The sequence below is a fragment of the Mya arenaria genome, chromosome 11, assembly GCF_026914265.1.
Source record: "Mya arenaria isolate MELC-2E11 chromosome 11, ASM2691426v1".
NCBI classification, from domain to species: domain Eukaryota; kingdom Metazoa; phylum Mollusca; class Bivalvia; order Myida; family Myidae; genus Mya; species Mya arenaria.
In genome coordinates this window covers 25273568-25292188 of record NC_069132.1, presented here as the reverse complement: position 1 = coordinate 25292188, position 18621 = coordinate 25273568, and the positions used below count along the sequence as shown (strand labels likewise).

Below are 18621 nucleotides of genomic sequence, written 5' to 3'. Positions count from 1 at the left end.
TATTGGTGCATTATTTCAGTATATGTTTCTATCTGTCAACCGTACGTTTTATATATTGGATAAGCACCACTTTACGTATAGTTTATCGCATTCTTTTCAGTAATTGACTTTATAATGTCTAAATAAGGAAAAAACGGGAGGTAACGTTTTCATGTGTACATAGAATTAGTTTAATTGAAGTGATCCCCCTTCGACTACCTTTACGGAAATCTAATAACCTGATAAGAAATTCTATGGTATGTTTTATGTATTTGATATATTCATTGTATAATATTCTTCCGTATTTCGTAAGAGCATGCAATATAAAGTGACATTCGTCGCGTGGCGACTTTGTACACGAATGTTCGAGAAATTTTGAAACAGGGTGGATTATTTTGGTATAACTTAATTTTTATGACGATTGTTCTAATTATACTTACATGTATTATGTTTTTATTACGCAATGGGATAAGGTATGAATTCCAAAATAAAAACATTTTGCGTGTGAACTGTGAACGAATTTTGGACCAAAATAACAGACATTACGTCAAACAGTTACCATATTTATGATAGATATCCTACTGAGGCTAGTCATGTTATATAAAATGAATCCCTGGTGACCCGATACTATTTCGGTTTTATCTGATAGCATTTGAGGAAATATCACACAACACAAATATCACTAGTAGAAAAGTAGGCTCTAAGGGATTGCAATACTTGACTTAATGAACATAAACACGAGCAGTGCAATAACTTTAATGTCTAAAATGTTTTGTGTGCTCATGTTTTTACATAGTAGTTATCAGTAAGAACTACTCTTTCAAATCGGATACCAGGTCGCAATACATGAAAAACTAACATTACGGCCAATGCCACGATACAACGAAAACGCTGTTTTTTTACTTCCGGATACCTTTATAAATACAACTTTATCTAAGTTTTCCGTATTATCCTTTTTTACATATCAGAATAATACACTGTGTATAATGCAAGCTGTCTAATTAGTGTTATGCAATTTATATTTCTACGCATTTTGAATAAGATATCTATGGTTTAGTTTTACAATATTGCGATCACAACTGTACCATGTTGTCTCAGAAGTGGGCCGATTATTCTTTTTTTTTAAGTTAACGACTTAATTAAGGTCATCGTTGTTAACGTGTAAACGTGGAATATGTTATGACGTGCTGATCCAGTCAAATAAATAAGTACAGTCGAAACATTTGTCTTTTTGTAGATATGTGTAAGAATTACTGTTAATGACAAGTATGTTCAGGAAACTTCCAGCGTCATATTGATTTGAAAGTTAACAGTGGTGATGTTAACTTTTAAAAAGCCTCGAGCAATCGGCCCATTATCTCCCATTGCAATTCATGGGCACGCAGGAACACCACCCATAGCGTACACTTGCACTCATATCAGGACATCATTTAGGGCACCCACTGGGAAATCCTAGACTGAAAAACCCAAAAGTTATATTTGTACCACATCAAACTTGACCTTGAGTAAGGCTACGATGTTTAACCAAACATAACACCATGATTAAAATAGATATTTATCTATATAGATACATATACCAGTAAACGGACTAAACGCCCACTAAAAACGCTTTGTATTTTTATGTACAAATAACCATTAAAGATAAAGTGTGAATTCGATTTCATAACCGATGCCTTACTGTTATAAAGCATTAGAAAGTGTCGTCTGTGTTATGACTGCAAGTACGTCTCTATTTACCGTGAGATTAACCTTGAAGGATTTCAAAAAAATAAATATATGGCTTTGTAATCCGTTTGCGCCATAAGATAAGTGTCATTGTTTCCATATATGGGAATATAGTACTACGCGTTTCTATTTTTGGATTTTCTGGGCATGCGCAACGGGTATGCACGCGCGTGTATCTTGGATAAATATTGTAAATGTAATCATTTCACCACAGGGCGTTGAACAGTCAAGAACAAATTGAAACGTTTCCGATTGATTTTAATATTTTTGAATCAACATTAAAAGGTATGATTCCGTTATGTAATTTTTGTCAAAGATAAAATCTGTGTCGTTTTAATTATAATTAGATCATTACAAAAAGATGACTATACATTATGTCATACGTACATACTTCAAATATTGCATAATTAAGGACGTTTAACGGAATGTTGATAACTTAATGCAAGACACTCTCTCATTAAGTCACATTTAGTTTCCGTTATTTATTGGATACAAATTATTCTAAAATGGAAAATGTATATTCCGTTTCCAAAACGACAACGGCGAAATTTGGCGCGAAATCATTATGACTCATTTCTGAGAATAGGTCACATAAAGTCCCACACTGCTGTTTATTACAATTTGTTCTGGTAATAACTCCAACTGCATTCAACTTGCACTAGGTCATGTAAAACAGAATGGAAACAGTACTTTAGTACTACATCATACATGTACAACATATTGAAATACACATTTCAAGAAATGTCTCTATGATGTTTAAGTTCGCTTGCGATAGGATGTTATATCGATAATTGATTTATATCTATAATTTGAAAGTGATTACCCAATAAACACGCATATTTATACACGGTTGATGTACTTTCTAGTACAGTTGAAGGATTTTCTATCTCCGTAATATATACATTTTACCACCTATATTCTCAAGGACTTAAAAGTTCATATTGAAGGATTGTTGCATCTTTTAAGAGCCCCTATAATTTGATATTGAAGTGCTTGTAGTGTTACACTTTCACCCCTACCGAACCCACTTACAGACTGCACTAGCCATTTATAATAATTGTGAGGCGCGTAATAATCGTGGGGTGAATGCAAAAAGGTTCTAAGTGACATTAAATAAAGAAGCAGATAGAACCTTTTCGCTTTCACCCCATGGTATAGTATTTATTCAAGTATCAAACTCACGAATTGCTATAAATGTAGTAGAATTATAACGTGGTGTTGACCTCCGTGAAAAGTACACTGTCATGATTCTTCCAAGGTTTTTTTTTCTTTTATTAATTAACAAAAAAACACCTGTCATTTAGGTTCCGTTGATAAGTAACTACAGATGGAACTCTCCGACCCCCGTCGTTGTTTTAACTCATGACTTTTTGTTCAGTGTGACCCCTTGTGCTTTAACATTGCATGCTATATGGTTTAGAATAAAACAAACAAAAAACAAATGTATACCAAAGTGCTTGAGAAAAAAAACAAAACAATATACTGTGTTACTACGTCCATACATTTGCTAAACCTGTCTATAAACATTATCATTATAGCCGTAGTATTGATCAGGAACTTATTCATTTGCTTTAATTTACGCAGTTTTAGCGAAGCGACCTCTGCAAAAAGGGGTCACTAGGCCTGACCCCCGACAGAGTTTGTATGAGTAATTTTGTGGTTTTGTGTCAGGGTGATTAAACCAGTAAGTTTATATACAGACGACACTCAAGGTCGATTTTTATATATAAGACTAGCAATGATTTCTCAACGATCGTTTTGTGAGCCTCACCGATAGTGATCAGACGTAATTTTACAAAAGCCTTCTGGCGGTGTCGAGTCATTTTGGGCGTGTTTGTTATCACTTTGTTTGCATTAAACATGTTGCGACTTGTGTTCGGAAGCAACTGATGAAACCATAATCGCCGTGTGTCCTTTTCTCCTTTACATCATACGCACTGTATCCGATTTCCATATCAGACAGCCATCATCTGATGGAGCGCGCTTGAGCTATTGTCTTCTGAAACACACTTGACTGGTATAATTATAGAGCATACTATATTATACAAACGAGATTTTTAATACAAAGTACGAGATATTTAATACAAAGTAAATGATACGTATAATAATAGAAACAATATATCCAGATAATTGATGTGGTTTATGTCGCTGTTGTTGACGCTGAAAATGTGTCGTTGTTGCTGCAGCTGTTGCATATGATGATGATATTCGTGGTGGTGGTGGTGGTGGTGGTGATGGTAAGGGGTAGAGGTGATGATGTAGGTTGTGAGGTTTATTCTGAAGATATATTGTGTTTGTGATGGAGATGGTAGAGTTCCACGTTTGATGGTGATGGTTACAATAATGATGCTCATCAATGTTAGCATCTCTTCAATCACAGGTGTTTAACTGTACGATAACCCTACAAATTAAGACAAGATATTGTCAGTATCTGTATGAAAATTGCCTTTGTTGCGACGTTTTTGTCGTCTGTTGACATTTTAGGTGACCTGATAGTCTGGTCAATGTAAGATCGTCCACTTTTCCTACATAACAGCTGTTATGCAGGCCACATTGTGTCGTGAAAATTAGCTGTCCCCAAAGAGCGAAGTGACCGGGTGGGGCGATTGTGTCGCCTCAGTAAGCCACCTATTCCATCAGCAAAATAATCAAGATAAATGATGGGCAAATAACAGCCTTTTGATGTACGTTTTATTGTGCTTTTACCCGTATTTAAGTATTCCCGAGTGTATAAATGCTGTATTTTAACCTGTATACAAGAAACCAGACGAAGCGTAATGTTAAGTTGTTAGCAGACGATCGCACTAGGTCGTGAGTCATGGTTAATTTGGAAGAAGTTTGGTCCGTAATAAAATCTCATGATAATTGCTATCATAAAACACTGTTTTGACATATTCTGTACTTTCTACTAGCCCCGGGAGTATTTTGAACCCTGCGAAGCATCCGAGCGAAGTAATTTTGACAACTTTTGATAAATGGTTTCTGAAACGGGCTATAGTCGGGGAAAATCCCGGCGAAGTCTTCTAGCTAAATTTAGAAATTGCGTCATACTGCAGAAAAGATAAAGCGGGTTTCTAGTTTCTGTTATCGTCTGCTACTGTGCATTTATATGACCTATTTATGCAAAGCTGAAAAACATTCAGCCGAGTTAAAGAGATCTATATGTTTGTTAAAGCATGTGCATGTTGTCGTCTGCTACATATTGCGCGCTCGTGCAATGTGAAACAGTATCCAGTCACGTGCATGGATACTCGAACCAGAATCCGCCGCACATCAGGCGATGGAATGAATAGTTCTGTTGCTATGCTAGCAAAACGTTCAAGTTAATATCGGAAAACAATGATTTGTCTTAACAGTTTAACTCAATGATGCGTGCTTTTCATTAGCATTTCTGACAATGTTTCCAAGTCATTTATTGCTATTAAACTTTCCAATGAAAACTTAAACAGCGCTATTTAATAGACCTTATTATATCCAGGGAACATCTTTATACCATTTAAAGATTATTTGTATATTTTGGCTCAATTTCAAGTTTTTTTATGTAGTTTCACAAGTCACTGTGTCAATTTTACATAAGCATGCGTAAATACTAGTAGGATTTATATCTAAACAATTGCCCGCGATATGAGTAGGTTTAAACATAGTTTAAAATATCTACTGTTACTATGTTTCAGCTTTAATAATAAAGAGCCAATCAACTAAAGCCTACTATCTTATTCAGCATGTGAAACGGCCTTCATTGGTTCATGAATAATTCATATTCTCCTAAGCCTCGCCTACTCGCGTGTTACGGCGCTTAGTAGGCGTGCCTAGTGAGTTTTGTTCTTGACATGATAAAACTTGTTAACTTTAAAACTCTGTCAACGAAAACGTAGTAAACTGTATTGGTTTAAAAATCAGCGCCACAACTCAGTTAAAAGTTAGGACATTAGATGTTAAGTGGCATTATTGGATAAACTGTTACAAGTGTTGGAGAAATTAGCAAATAACTTCTTATTAATTGAGCATCCAGTATCCATCGGATAAGCAACCAACATAATCTTTGTCAAGAATTTGCAAGTGATTTGAATAGCTTACTTGGCATATTACATGTGAGTATTGTTGTTTGCTTTCTTGTTGCAATTTTGACGTACGATTTTATAATTATACGTTATAACATAAATAATATGTTTCCAATTGATGTGGCCGCATTCATTGCATGGCAACAATTCTCCAATGGAAAAACAGTAACTTGTTCGATGAATCATAGGTAGAAATAATCTTTCCTGTTGCCCTGGAATGCTCAAACATACTCATAAGTCAAGTGTCTGCGATTTCATTTTTTCAAAATAGCAGATTTATGGTAGTTTTATTTGTATTTTTATCGAAGTTACTGCTGTTATAATATTTATGGAAGACGAAGATGCAGACGATAAATTGCATTTGCAGTCTCTATCATTACAGTTATATTATAAACTATGGCTTTATATTGCACAATATAATTTAGTTCCTTTTAAACGTGTATCCCTGATTTTAACAATAACTAAAATTACTAATTAACACACAGCGATTTGTGCAGAGCTGACCTGAAAAGACATCTCATTTTGCGGTTGCCTTATGCATAATTACCCATGACTAAATTCACCCACGTCCATCAATTGCCGGTAATTAGTGGGCGCCGGGCGATTCTTAGTACAGTGACCAATATTCTGGCACCGTGCCTTTTAGTCTATTAGGCGCATTCAGGATTCAATATGCACTGAATCATTTACTTTGGTCTTGGACGGTGGAAACAATACTAAGGGCAAGTTATAAATATAAGAGGGAAAAAATGATTTAGGAATTCGATGATTAAAACAATATCTTGACCAACGGAATGGCCATTCCATATTTAGAACGTATGCATGTATACAGATGATTGTATAGAATAGAGTTACCCTTTAAACTATAGTTTATTAGTTCGTGGAAATGTTCACCCGTATCAGTTAAGGTGATCTGATGTACATGGGGTTTGCGGTTTGACCCGCTTGATTATTTCTATACATGTTAAATTAAACCAATCCAGGCTGAACAAATCGACTTGCAGCAATGTGCAGGTATTTGGTGCATATGTAATATAGTTGTTACTTGTAGTAAATGTGGACATATTTGAGTAAACTTGTAGTAAAATTCAAGGCTGTTTGCATATCTGTGGTTTTGAGAGTGCCGGGATCACATTTCTGTAAAATATTTCGTTTAGACACTATTTATCAAAAGGGACTATTCATCCATCTTCTGTACATAATCTTTAGTTGATAACGTTTTTTAACACTATCTGGAGAAACATCTGAAAAAAAAAAAATTATGAAATAGTTAAATACAATGTAGCAATTATTCAATGTTCTAATCGTGGCAATGCAGTGAAATATAAAAGTAAAGTTGCAAAAACATGTAAAGTACAACTTTAATTTTAGTTTTCGAAAGTGTGCCCTAATTTTGTGCCACATTATAAGCCTAAACCGCAAAGTTGTATACAGCATGTATAACTTCTAACAAACAAAGCTTATCGAACAGTTGAAACCACAAAATAGGTTGTGAATATCTCTGTTCATCTGACGACGTATTCACTGTAAAGCTCAAACCACAATCTATATACATGTGTGCTGTACATTATTACAGGATCTGATGGCGTATTAAATCTTCTCGGTGTTAAATGTTAACCACAAACTGACCTTGTTTAACAACAAAGCTGGAGAGATCTCGGAATAAAACTCTGTTTATTCACAACGTTCACAAAATACATATTTCACAAATATTGAAACAGTAGCTTTCGAGCATAATGTGAAAAATGTGACAGCAAATTTCACAAAAATTGTGATGTTTTTTTTAAGGTACCTTTTTGAGATTCCTCTATTGATGTAAAGAGTTTGATTTATTTTCAAACCGACTTAAGGGGTTATTTTAAATTCATAATATCAGTTAATTTGTTATTTCGAGTTATGATATTTGTCATAATTATGCACAGATTGGGGCAACCTTTTTGTTTTCATAGCAAAAAACAAAAACAATTTGTGTCACAAAGTTTATTTGCACGAACAGTGTCTGGCGTTGAAACAAAAATAAAAGCCTACTGCGATGAACTGTCTGAACATACAATATCGCACTGCATTATATCGGAAAATTTAAAAGCCATGTGCGTTTGTTTTGAAAATCAGCTGATCGGTAGCAAATGTAGGTCATCGGAGATAAAATATTGCGCAAATGATCGATTGATTAATCCTAGGCTGTGAGCTTTAACTGCATTTGTATGATCATACTAAATGAAAGCGTTTCGCAGTGATCTTTCATGGTAATGTTCTGTATGTATGTATTGGATTTTTTCTTGTAACACCTTTATTCGCTTTGCAATACTACTTACAATGGGATAGATATATAATCATACAAGCCAGCTTTTTATACGTCTAAACAATGATACTTTTTCAGAGAAACATACAGACGTATTCACGGACACATGAACAAACATGTAGTCAAAAATAGAAAATTATACATTATGTTATACACTGGGTTCCCGTTACTTTTTTTCCACGTGATAAAATAACTATTGTTTGTCGTGTCGGACACGATAATGAAACATCTAGGCATTTCACGGTATTTGTTCTTCCTATTCACCTTTACATATCGGGGATTCATTTTCCACTCGTGTTTTCTCTGTACCCAAATCGCCCGCTAATGTGTTTTATGGGTGTTCAATACAAGATTGCCTTGTTTGAAGTCAGCTCTAAATGATCATCCAGTGGTTAATTTGATGTGGTTAATGCTTGGTGCATATTCCGTGAATTATCGGTACAACTTCTGTCACAGGGTGTCTTAAAACTAGGGCAAGCCTGGCGAACTTTGCAAATTCACTATCCATCTGTATTTTATTGCACTTTATTAGTGCAAACTTGATTATGATCGAATTATATACACAGCCAGTGTAGAATTTCCTTATAGCATATTAGAGAAGTTAATCAGTTCGTTTTTTCCCATAAATACCGCAATTTAAAATTCGTTTATTTCCTCATAACTATAAGTTTAAACACGTCAAACTCTCTTCATATTTTGGTAATAAAGAATAATACAACTAGATGAACAAGAAATTGGTGATGATAAGTCATACTAGTATTAAAAATATCATATTTCATATTTAAGAAGTTGCACCACGGTATGAAATTCAGACAGTTACGAAAGTTAACCTTTTTATTAAGCCCCCAAAAAAACTCAAAATTGTCCGGTGAGCGTGTCTGGTTTGAGTATTTATCACTATGACTACGGCAGAACATTACAGTAGCTTTGTATGTATACACCTATTAAATAACTCCATGTCGGTAAATATATATAAAGATATGATGCAACTTCATTATACTTATTGATTCAGACTGTCAGTACTGGGTGGTTATCGGGATATTAAAGAAGTGGTGCAAGAATATTGAAAGTTTAATAATGACTTAATTAAAGGTCATTTGTAAGGGATTTTAAACTCGCGTTTGTTCGGGAAAGGGTAAGTGCATTTTTATTGCTGTTTTTTTCTATATTAAACATAAGTGGAAGTCCATTTTGGTGTATTTTGTCAGGTTTTATTAAAGGACGATCTGATGAGGTGATTCCTAATAAAGTAAGAATGGGTTTCCTGCATGTACATATTCAAGTGTCAACCGTTTTATCTACCTAGACGTGCTATATTACCATTTGTTTTTTAACTTTATAATATGGATGGATAAAATACAAAGGTCTGTGCACATTATATTATACAAGTACGGTAAATAGATAGCTACTGCAAAACAATATTAGGATAAATAGTTTCTTACTAATATTTTCCAAAATTTAAATAGAAAAACAACTGCAGCGCAATGGCTTCTTACCTCTTGCTTATATTTAAACAACTGGAAATATTTAAAAGATTCTTTATATATAACTTTATAGCGTGTCTCGACACGTTTAGCATTTTCTTCAATTTAACATTCTTTCGTAACATTTTTCCGGCGCAGACAGTAAGTAATAAGAAATAACATAAAATTGAAAAAAACAAGCCTCTGTCTGCAAACACCCATTGTCTTATAGCCCAGCTTATTGAGAATACTTCGAATTTGGCTACAAATCATTACATCTGTAGGGTATAGAAGTAAATATATCGAAATAAAGAGGTTTTTGTTGTGGAATATTTGGCCCCGGTCCTGGAACCACAAGTATTCCCGACATACTTCACCTCTGTATCCACATGTACCCATAGAGTTACCGTGGGAACGAGGAATATTAGCTGCTACCTGTAGGGTTGCGTTTAGATGCCTGTCTAGAGACAAAGGTGGTGTTTTACTGTTCCCTCAAAAGTTTTTATTTGCCATGTTGTTGTTGTTGCTACTGCTGCTGCTTCTACTGTAAGTGCGATGCTTGTTTGCCTGTCTAGAGTGTACAAGTATAAGCTGTTCGTTCCGAAAATTGTCCCGTTGCTCTGTTGTTTTGTTCGTCATGTTGTTGTTAATGGTGCTGTTGCTGCTGCTGTTGCTGATACTATGAATGATGTCGTTTTTGGTTATGTGGAGTTGATATGGATACTATTTCAGTTGTTGTTGTAACTGCTGCTGATGGTGCAGCAGCAGCAAAAACAACAAGAATAAAACAAAAGAGCAACAGAAAAATTTTCGGAACAAAAAAATTATACATGTATACTCTAGACAGGATGCAAGCATCGTGTCACAAGTTGTTCACTAAGGCTGAACCGCAATATAACAAAAACACATATATATATACTTTAATGTGTGGTCATTGGTCAATAAGGTAAATGACCTTTTCCTCAAACTACAATGACCGTTGAATGCACGTATCCCAAATTAAAGTTGAATTGAATAATTAAGTATCAATTATAGTGAATAAATGTTATGTTTACTGTGTTATGTTATAAATCATAACTGTTTCATCTTGATTTTAAGTCTTAAGCTGTTTTTGGCTACTTATATCAGCCAATGTTGTATATTTAAATTTGATTTATTAATCAATTCCGGCAGAGAATAAGACGTGAAAATTCATTTAGATTTATACGTGTTATTATTGTTATGATGGTATTGTCATAGTAAACCGACACACCCGCTCAATTGACGATATGTAAATTAACGAAAACAATGATCTTATCAGCTCGCAATTAATCATACATTTCCAACGGGAAAATAAATAAAGATCTTTTTTGTGTTCGATATTTAAATAAATACGATAACCACAATCTTCTCTGACTAATCGGAAGGAAAGTTTTTCTCTCCTGGAAATATTTAATTGCTTTTCATAAGACCACATCTCATAAAGGAACAGCCCGGTAACATTGTATTATTTAATAAATACAATTTAGCAGAAACGTTACTGAAAGTGTCATTCCCCTTATAAATCTGGCAGAAACACTATTTGTTTACTTGTCCCATGAGAGAAATGTAGTAAATTCAATAAGTGTGGTCCGTTTGCCCGTTATTAATGTTTCCCGTCCAGTTTACGATGACCATGTTCGATTCGTCCACTCGGTCGTTCGCCCCATTCGTAATTTCGTACCCCGCTAAGAAATCCATCCCACGATTGTAATAATTGTGTTATTATTGGACAGTCTTCAATAGCGGTAACTATTTCAAATAAATTCTCTTAATTTCTTAGGTTCAAAGTCCTGAGCTGTATTGATTGTTTGCTATTAGTAAGTAATGCCCTCTCACGTTCGCTAAGGTATAAAATAGTCAGAGGCGAGAAAAATTGTTCAATGTGAAAACGGATAGCCAACCGAGTCGTTGACAAGTTATTGTGCAAGACAGTTTAAAACGTTTATCGCAAAAGTTGATAGCATAGTAGATAATAAACGTGTGTCCTAATTTATAGTTAATAATAAACGTAAAACAGAAAGTGGATTTTTAAAAACGTGTGCACCTTGGACTTAAATAGAATGTTCCGTGAAATTGGAATGGGGTTGCCATATTGGGTAATGAATTTAAATATCATAGAGGAAGTTACTAGATTCGATATGGTGTATAAAACATTTGATATTTTATTTATTTATTTATTTCACCAGCGTTTTCAGATATAACGTCTATATTCCATTTGGTGTTGTGTCTTCTGTTAGTTTATATCGTATAAATACAGTTAAGGGGAAAACACGGTATCCAGCAGTGAGGTATTATAAAATAGATATTTCTGATTGGAAATAATTAACAAATCATTGTGAAACGACATAGCAATTCCGTACACATCTGTTTAGAATGATGTTATACACAGAATTACACATATACATTTGAAGCGAGTGGGATGGTTATGATCGCCAAAGACAGTGTTGGTGGTGGTGCTGTTTCTGCTACTGATGATGGTGAAGTTGATGAGAATGGTGGTTATAATAAATAAAAATGAAGAAAACAATACGACAAAGACCTCGCTCACCTGAAGCGACCTAATACAAATAATAACAGAAATCTATTTCACTTTCAGGAAGCACCCAACGGCAGAATGAGTGATGTAGAATCTCATATGGACCTTAAAACTGCAGACCTGATGGAGTTGGTGGGGAACTTTCAGCCGACCGTACCTGCGTCTCCCGAGGAAAAATCCATCGCACTCAGTCGGGCATTGAGACAGGAATTAAAGTGCAAAGCAAAGCTTAACCTCCACAGACGGGGCTTGAGCGAGTCGTTTGAAGAAGAGAAAAGACCTCGAGTAAATGGGGTGAGTATTTCGAATAACTTATATATGTAATGCGGAGGGGAATGCGTGGTATTTATATTTGTGGCGGAAGGGAATGTGGATAGATGTTATGATTAAATAAAAAAAATCACAAGAGCGAAATCAACTGCAGACAAGATAACAGATGTTGATTCAAACCATTCTTGAGGGGTCGCGGGTAGGAGCCCCATTAGGGCGTTACTTAGTAAAGTGTGCTGGCATTTGTCTTTATTTCGACATAAACTTCCGCTCATTTCTATGTTTTAAGCACAGCACATATGAAATAGTTCTTATACGAAATAAATCCGTGAAGAAGAAGTGCGGTTTTTATAAATCATACGATGTTCTCGAATATTTGTGGTCACCAAGAGTGCGCCCTCTTCGATTTTGCTTCCCTTTTGTGCCATCGTGTTATCAGAAGGTTATTAATGTTGCTATACGCAGTAGATATAGTTGGTGGTAAAAGTATAGTCATGTACTTGTTAAGGAAGCGATGGGAACTATTGTATGGACTATTTAAGTGCTGGTGTTAAGTTTATGATCGCAAAACGGAAGTTACAGAACAATAAAACGTGTTTTTTTTTATTTAATTAAAGATCTAAAAATAATGTCATTATATTAGGACATTATTACGTGAGAGGAAAAAATGCGTTTTAAATCAAGCGGTTTTTTAAAATAAATGCAAACTGCCGATTATAAATATTTCAATATTAGGATTGTAAATACTTATATATAGTATGTTTATAACAAACTTATATTTTAGAAATAAGAATGGCGACAATACTAGTGTCAGTGTAGTTTGTGACCCCTCCCCTTTTGACGCTCTACCTACTGATCCTTACGGCCCGTTTATTTTCCTCAGCCCCTGACGCCACGGGAGGTCGAGAAACGTGAGCGCCGGAAGCGGCAGAACCGGGAAGCCGCCGCGCGGTGTCGCGAAAAGAAGCTTAAAGGACAGGCTGAGCTGCATAGGGTAAGGCGGCGTATTGAATTATTTTGTATTGTTCATTTAATTTCAATTAATTTTCTACTTAAATAATATTCTTAAAAAAGAACTTCTTGTAGCTCTATATTAGTTGGTAAAATAGGGTGGTGCTTCCGTTGCTGTCTATGTTGTCGTCGTTGTTGTTGTAATAAACTTATCATTTGCTTATAAGGTGGTTTATTATTTATTGGTGTTAAAATAGATGTAATAACCTTGTGGGATTTCGTTTTGATCTGATAAATCATTGTTGGTATAAAACTCAATTAAATGAAGAAATTAATTTGCATTGGTGAAAAAAATAAATGTTCGGGCTGAGTGATTTGTGTGCTATTGGTAAAGTACATTTATAGTATAACCATGGTGCCCTGTGTGTAAAGTACAGCAGTTGTTTTGCGGTTGTGGCTTTATAAACGAATAATAATAATGTACCGAGTAACTTAGACCTTTGGAGTCAGCTGAGATATATATCTTCAATAGTCAATACATCGGGTGGAAAAAAATAGTGCGCAGTTAAGTAAACAATACAATCTATTAAAAACATATTAAAAAAATAACTGTTTTGCGTGTTTGATGAGAACACTATTATACAATAAAACTTTATTTTCATTACAAGTGATAACACCCTGAAACCAACTAAGATTTAAGTCAAAATCGTTAAAATAAAACTTTTCAAAATTGTACATTTGATTGATATCAGCGCAAGATTTTAACACCATGAACTGTATTTGGGGTTGATAGGAAGCGGGGTTACATCAGTCGGTGTTGAAAATCACCTCTAGGTCTTCAACCGCCGGCCACTTTCAACTTATGTTTGATGAACGATCAATCAAAGTCGTGACAGCTGAAGATTTAGGCCCTAAAAATAAAACAATATTTCGTTAAACGTAATTTGTACTTGGGCCACTCAAAAATATACAATATTACAAGCCACAACCTAATTCAATGTGTTTTTTAACAACGATGTTGTTTTTTTATTCGCTCCATTTTCTATTTTCAGGACTTCGAAGCTCAACAACTGGAAAATGAGCAGTTAAAAAGGACAAATGCAGAGCTGCTGGAGGAAAAACTTAGACTCCAATCCATTATTGAAAACCATGTTTGTTTCAAGACGGGACATCCGGCGCCCATTAACTCTAGCCCAGGATATGCCTCCACGGTACAGTTTGATTTCCAACACTGTGATGGTGCCCCACCCTCCGTCTCCCCGATTCAGACGTCGGCGATGACGTCACCATATGCTCGTGAGGTCACGACCCCGTTCCAGCAGGACCCGTTTGCGGACCAGAATTTGGACGATAACGTGTTTGGGGAATTCTATTCTCTCCTCAATCCGGGAAAGAAGCAAATGGAATCATCGTGCGCAAGCGCAACGTCGGTGCTAAACGCACTTCCGGAACTTCCAAATTTAGACAGTCTTACTGACATTGACTTTTACAATCCGATAAGCCCTGAGGAGATTGGTTGTATGGGGCGCGGCAGTATCTCTGAATACCGCGAATTGAAGGACTAATGTGAGTCCAGACATAGAGACATAGATAGTGATCTGAAACGTGTACATAATTGTTTTCTGTCAAAAAAATTGTCATTATCATTTAAATTCTTACTGTGATCATTATGAATAATTGCCTACTTCATTGTTCTATACATCAACTGGGTATATTCATTTCTCATTTTCGGTTTTAGTTGGGAACATTACAAATGGTTTCTTTTCTGTTGAAGACAATACTGTTAATTTGCTGTAAATGGTGTTAGAATAATTAGTTCGTTGCTGTTTGAAACATATAATGGACAATCTTTTAGATTAAGATTGCGTAATAGTCAACTATTTGTTCTGAATTAAGCCACGAATGGAATAACCAAATTTATTCATGGACATTGCACGTTAGCATAGTAACATATTTATTTGACCATTGTATCGCCTACGATTTAACATTATCAAAACATCAAATATCAAAAGATTTATTGGTTTTGAAACATTGCCAAAACAGAATCAAACGGACATCTGCACTCAGTGATCATTCGAAATGATTTCAGTCTTTTGTAAAGTAACACGCAGAAGGCGCCGATTTTTTTAATAACATGTCGTCTGCATTTTCGTCTGATAATTTTGAAGTTGAAGAAGAAAAAAACGTAATAAATTTGGTGACTCAATTTTACGCACTTACATGTTATACGGACAAGTATGAATATTTAAACTGAGATAGAAAAAATAAATTGTGGCTTTTAATACAGAAATCTTTGGTGAATTTTCTTTTTTGTAATATGTTGCTGTACATATTTTGATGATACTGCCATATTTGCCAGTCTCAGTTGTGAAAATATGACTAACTAAACGCTGTAATTTAGATGTTTAAGTTTTTAAATAGTAAACTATCCGTAGAAAAAACATCTTTAAAGCTTTTGTTTAAACTTCCTTTTCGAATGATTATGAATTCATCTTTTCAAACCACAGATTTGGTCTTTGATTTTAGTTTGAAATTTTGTTCATATATATATATATATATATATATATATATATATATATATATAATTATAATGCTGCACGATTTTTATATCCTGGAATACTTCTTACTTTAGTTGTAACTTAAAACAGATATAAATAAAGTTAACACCTTATATATTCTATTTTTAACATGGATGATTACTGGTATATCTTTTCAAATCAAGTTCACTTTTCTAGCATTCAAAATTCATTTTTGTCTCAAGTCACTTCATTATTGACAGAAAAGAGAACAGTGCTAGTTATCATGGTAACATATTCTGGCGTAGCCGGAAGTCAGTATTAAGTGTTCGTCCTTCCTGCGCATGTGCACTTGTGTATGTGCGATATCTTGGACTTTCAGTTTTCGCGAATGATCTCATATTTGTGATTCAAGCCATTTTTTAAGGCTGTGCCAACTGTTTTTAACATGTGTATCTGTAGGATACTTTATTTATAGAAATTTTTCATCCAGACTACCATTTGTATACTGTACACATAAATATACTTTGTACAATTCTTTGTATAGAAAAATAATAAAAAAATAAAATTTGAGTTTTGTAGCATTAAACATATCACCGTGTTAAAATTTGTTGGCTCAGATCTTAATTGTGATGATGGTAAAATGTTAATTATGTATTATTTTGATAATGTTCATAAACTGTCAACATGTATATATCGATGATGTTGCACATTAGAGTATTCATTGTTGATATAATTTCTTCCTGGTCAGAAGACTTTGTGTATATATTTTCCACAACAGCTATATGTTATTGTATTGTTCTATTTGAAATCTGATCAAGTAGTTTGGTAACTAATTGTTTACTGATAAGGTCAACATGAACAGCGCAATTTCATTTATTTTTTTTATTTTATTTCAGTGTCTCAGTTAGTGACCCGCTTGGCTACTGTTCAAAATTTAAATCATCAAATGATAAAATTCAGATACGGAACGCCTTCAGTTATATGCGCACTTGGTTAAACCAAACATTGACTTAGTTTACAGACTTTTAAGTAGGGTTTCGACAAGTTAATATGCGTCTTAAAAATTCATGTCCTAAAAAAATCTTATCATAGCGCAAGTGGTTAAACAGGTCGAGCTGTGATTGGTTGGGGCATTACGTTGATAAAATACACTGATATATGATATATTTTGATTGGCTTGTTCTATTAGCTTTTATCTACATGAGTATTTTCTTATATATATTTTTGTTGGAAAACCAAGGTTGGGGGAATTTCCTATTTTATTTAAGTCTAAGGTTACATACCTGTTAAAACCGTCGGTGTATACTCATATGTTCTATATTTTAAGATCAAGGTCAACGGAAGCGTCATTAAACATACACGTGTAGCTAGTTTTAGGAATAAAAAATAAAGTTCAGATTCAATATAAATAGAACTTCCAGGTTAGGAAAAACATAATAGGTCATTTTCGTAGAAGACATGAATTTATAGGTATTTTATCGCAAAGTAAATATTATATAGACCTGTATGAATTGTGTAGGACGCTCAATTTAAATAATAATGAATAGTCAGTCCATAGTGAAGCTTAGACATAAAAAATAGGCCATCATTAACTCCATTAATTGTTCAGGACAATGTGCTCAAGTGCTATTTTCTGTATAAACGAGTTGTCAAACTGTGTTCAAAATACAGTAACCAGGAGTTTCTAAAACACAATCATTAATAATTGTATATAACTAAAATCATACACATAGACATTCAATTATGCTCATTTCACATAATCATGTTTTCATTTTGTTTTTTCGTCTTTCTCTATTTTCTGATACATTTGTTCCACAAATAATCTTATGCAATTTGAATATGCTAAACTATTGAAATGATCTGACTGATATTATTCTTGGGTTGTAAGTTCGTCCGTAAAGTTTGTATTTCTGAGAAAATGCATTTTGACATTGGACTTACATATATGCTTGAATGTTGATATGTTATGTTGCCAGTTGTTGATGTTTTGATTTTTGAATGAGAATTGAAAATTGGTGCATATTCTGTGTATAAAAATAAAATAAAAACCATTTGAATACGTAGTGACTTAGTTATTTGATAACCCGCTCTGTAAAACTCCACATTTTATATTTTACGAGCGAGTTCGTGATTTCATCTAAAACAGCAGACTGCACAAACTTTAGTTTCAACACATAGGAAATTCGTTATAACTTTTTTCATAATTTCATAAAAAAAGAATTGTGGAATGTATGACCAACCAAGTCTTATCTCTTAAAGAGATGCACTTAAAATACCAGAAGGACCGAACTTGAACAATAGTGACAAAGCAACTTTTGGAAATCATCCATACCGGAAGGCACACTTGTTACAGTTTTGATTTCTGGTATGACACTTGTGGTGCATTTTAAATCGCATTAGTTGTGTTAGAGGTCATAACTTATCTACGACGTGCAGCAAGTCATACAAAAGGCACAGTTCATCCGAAATATTAAAGCAGATTTGACATTGACATTTCGAGTGGTTAAATAAACTGGATCTGTCAGGCGAATATTTCATTGTTATGTAATGGTCAAAATGGTACCAGGTACAGAGATATAGGACGAGTCATAAACTATAATGCATCGGATATTGACTTGAGCGAATAATTCCACCTCCAAAACAATTATTTACTTTTCCTAGCAAAATCCAGCCAATTGGCAACATTTAGCAATAGGCAATTAGTTAATTAGCCCCGGAGAATTACGTGCCGCTATCTGCAAATCTACGTTCTCCGCACTTAATTAGTCTAAATTGGCATTCTAAGGTTAGCGAA

General features: G+C 34.3%; 1 protein-coding gene across 6 annotated transcripts in view; it reads left to right on the top strand.

Moving 5' to 3' along the window:
* The window catches only part of LOC128207217 (protein c-Fos-like), a 16024-nt gene extending 150 nt beyond the window's left edge, over window positions 1-15874 (top strand). Inside the window, exons 1-4 of one of the 6 annotated variants that reach the window (XM_052910022.1) lie at window positions 1924-1989; window positions 12148-12381; window positions 13241-13351; window positions 14361-15874. In XM_052910022.1, the coding sequence (XP_052765982.1) occupies window positions 12166-12381; window positions 13241-13351; window positions 14361-14873 (840 nt within the window). In that variant the 5' untranslated portion in view covers window positions 1924-1989; window positions 12148-12165 and the 3' untranslated portion in view covers window positions 14874-15874. Of the gene's footprint in view, window positions 1-1923; window positions 1990-5603; window positions 5796-9076; window positions 9203-11525; window positions 11648-11705; window positions 11840-12147; window positions 12382-13240; window positions 13352-14360 lie in introns of those variants that run through there. The other 5 variants (XM_052910018.1, XM_052910019.1, XM_052910017.1 and 2 more) reach the window with 5 other exon arrangements.
* The last annotated feature ends 2747 nt before the right edge of the window (window positions 15875-18621 follow it).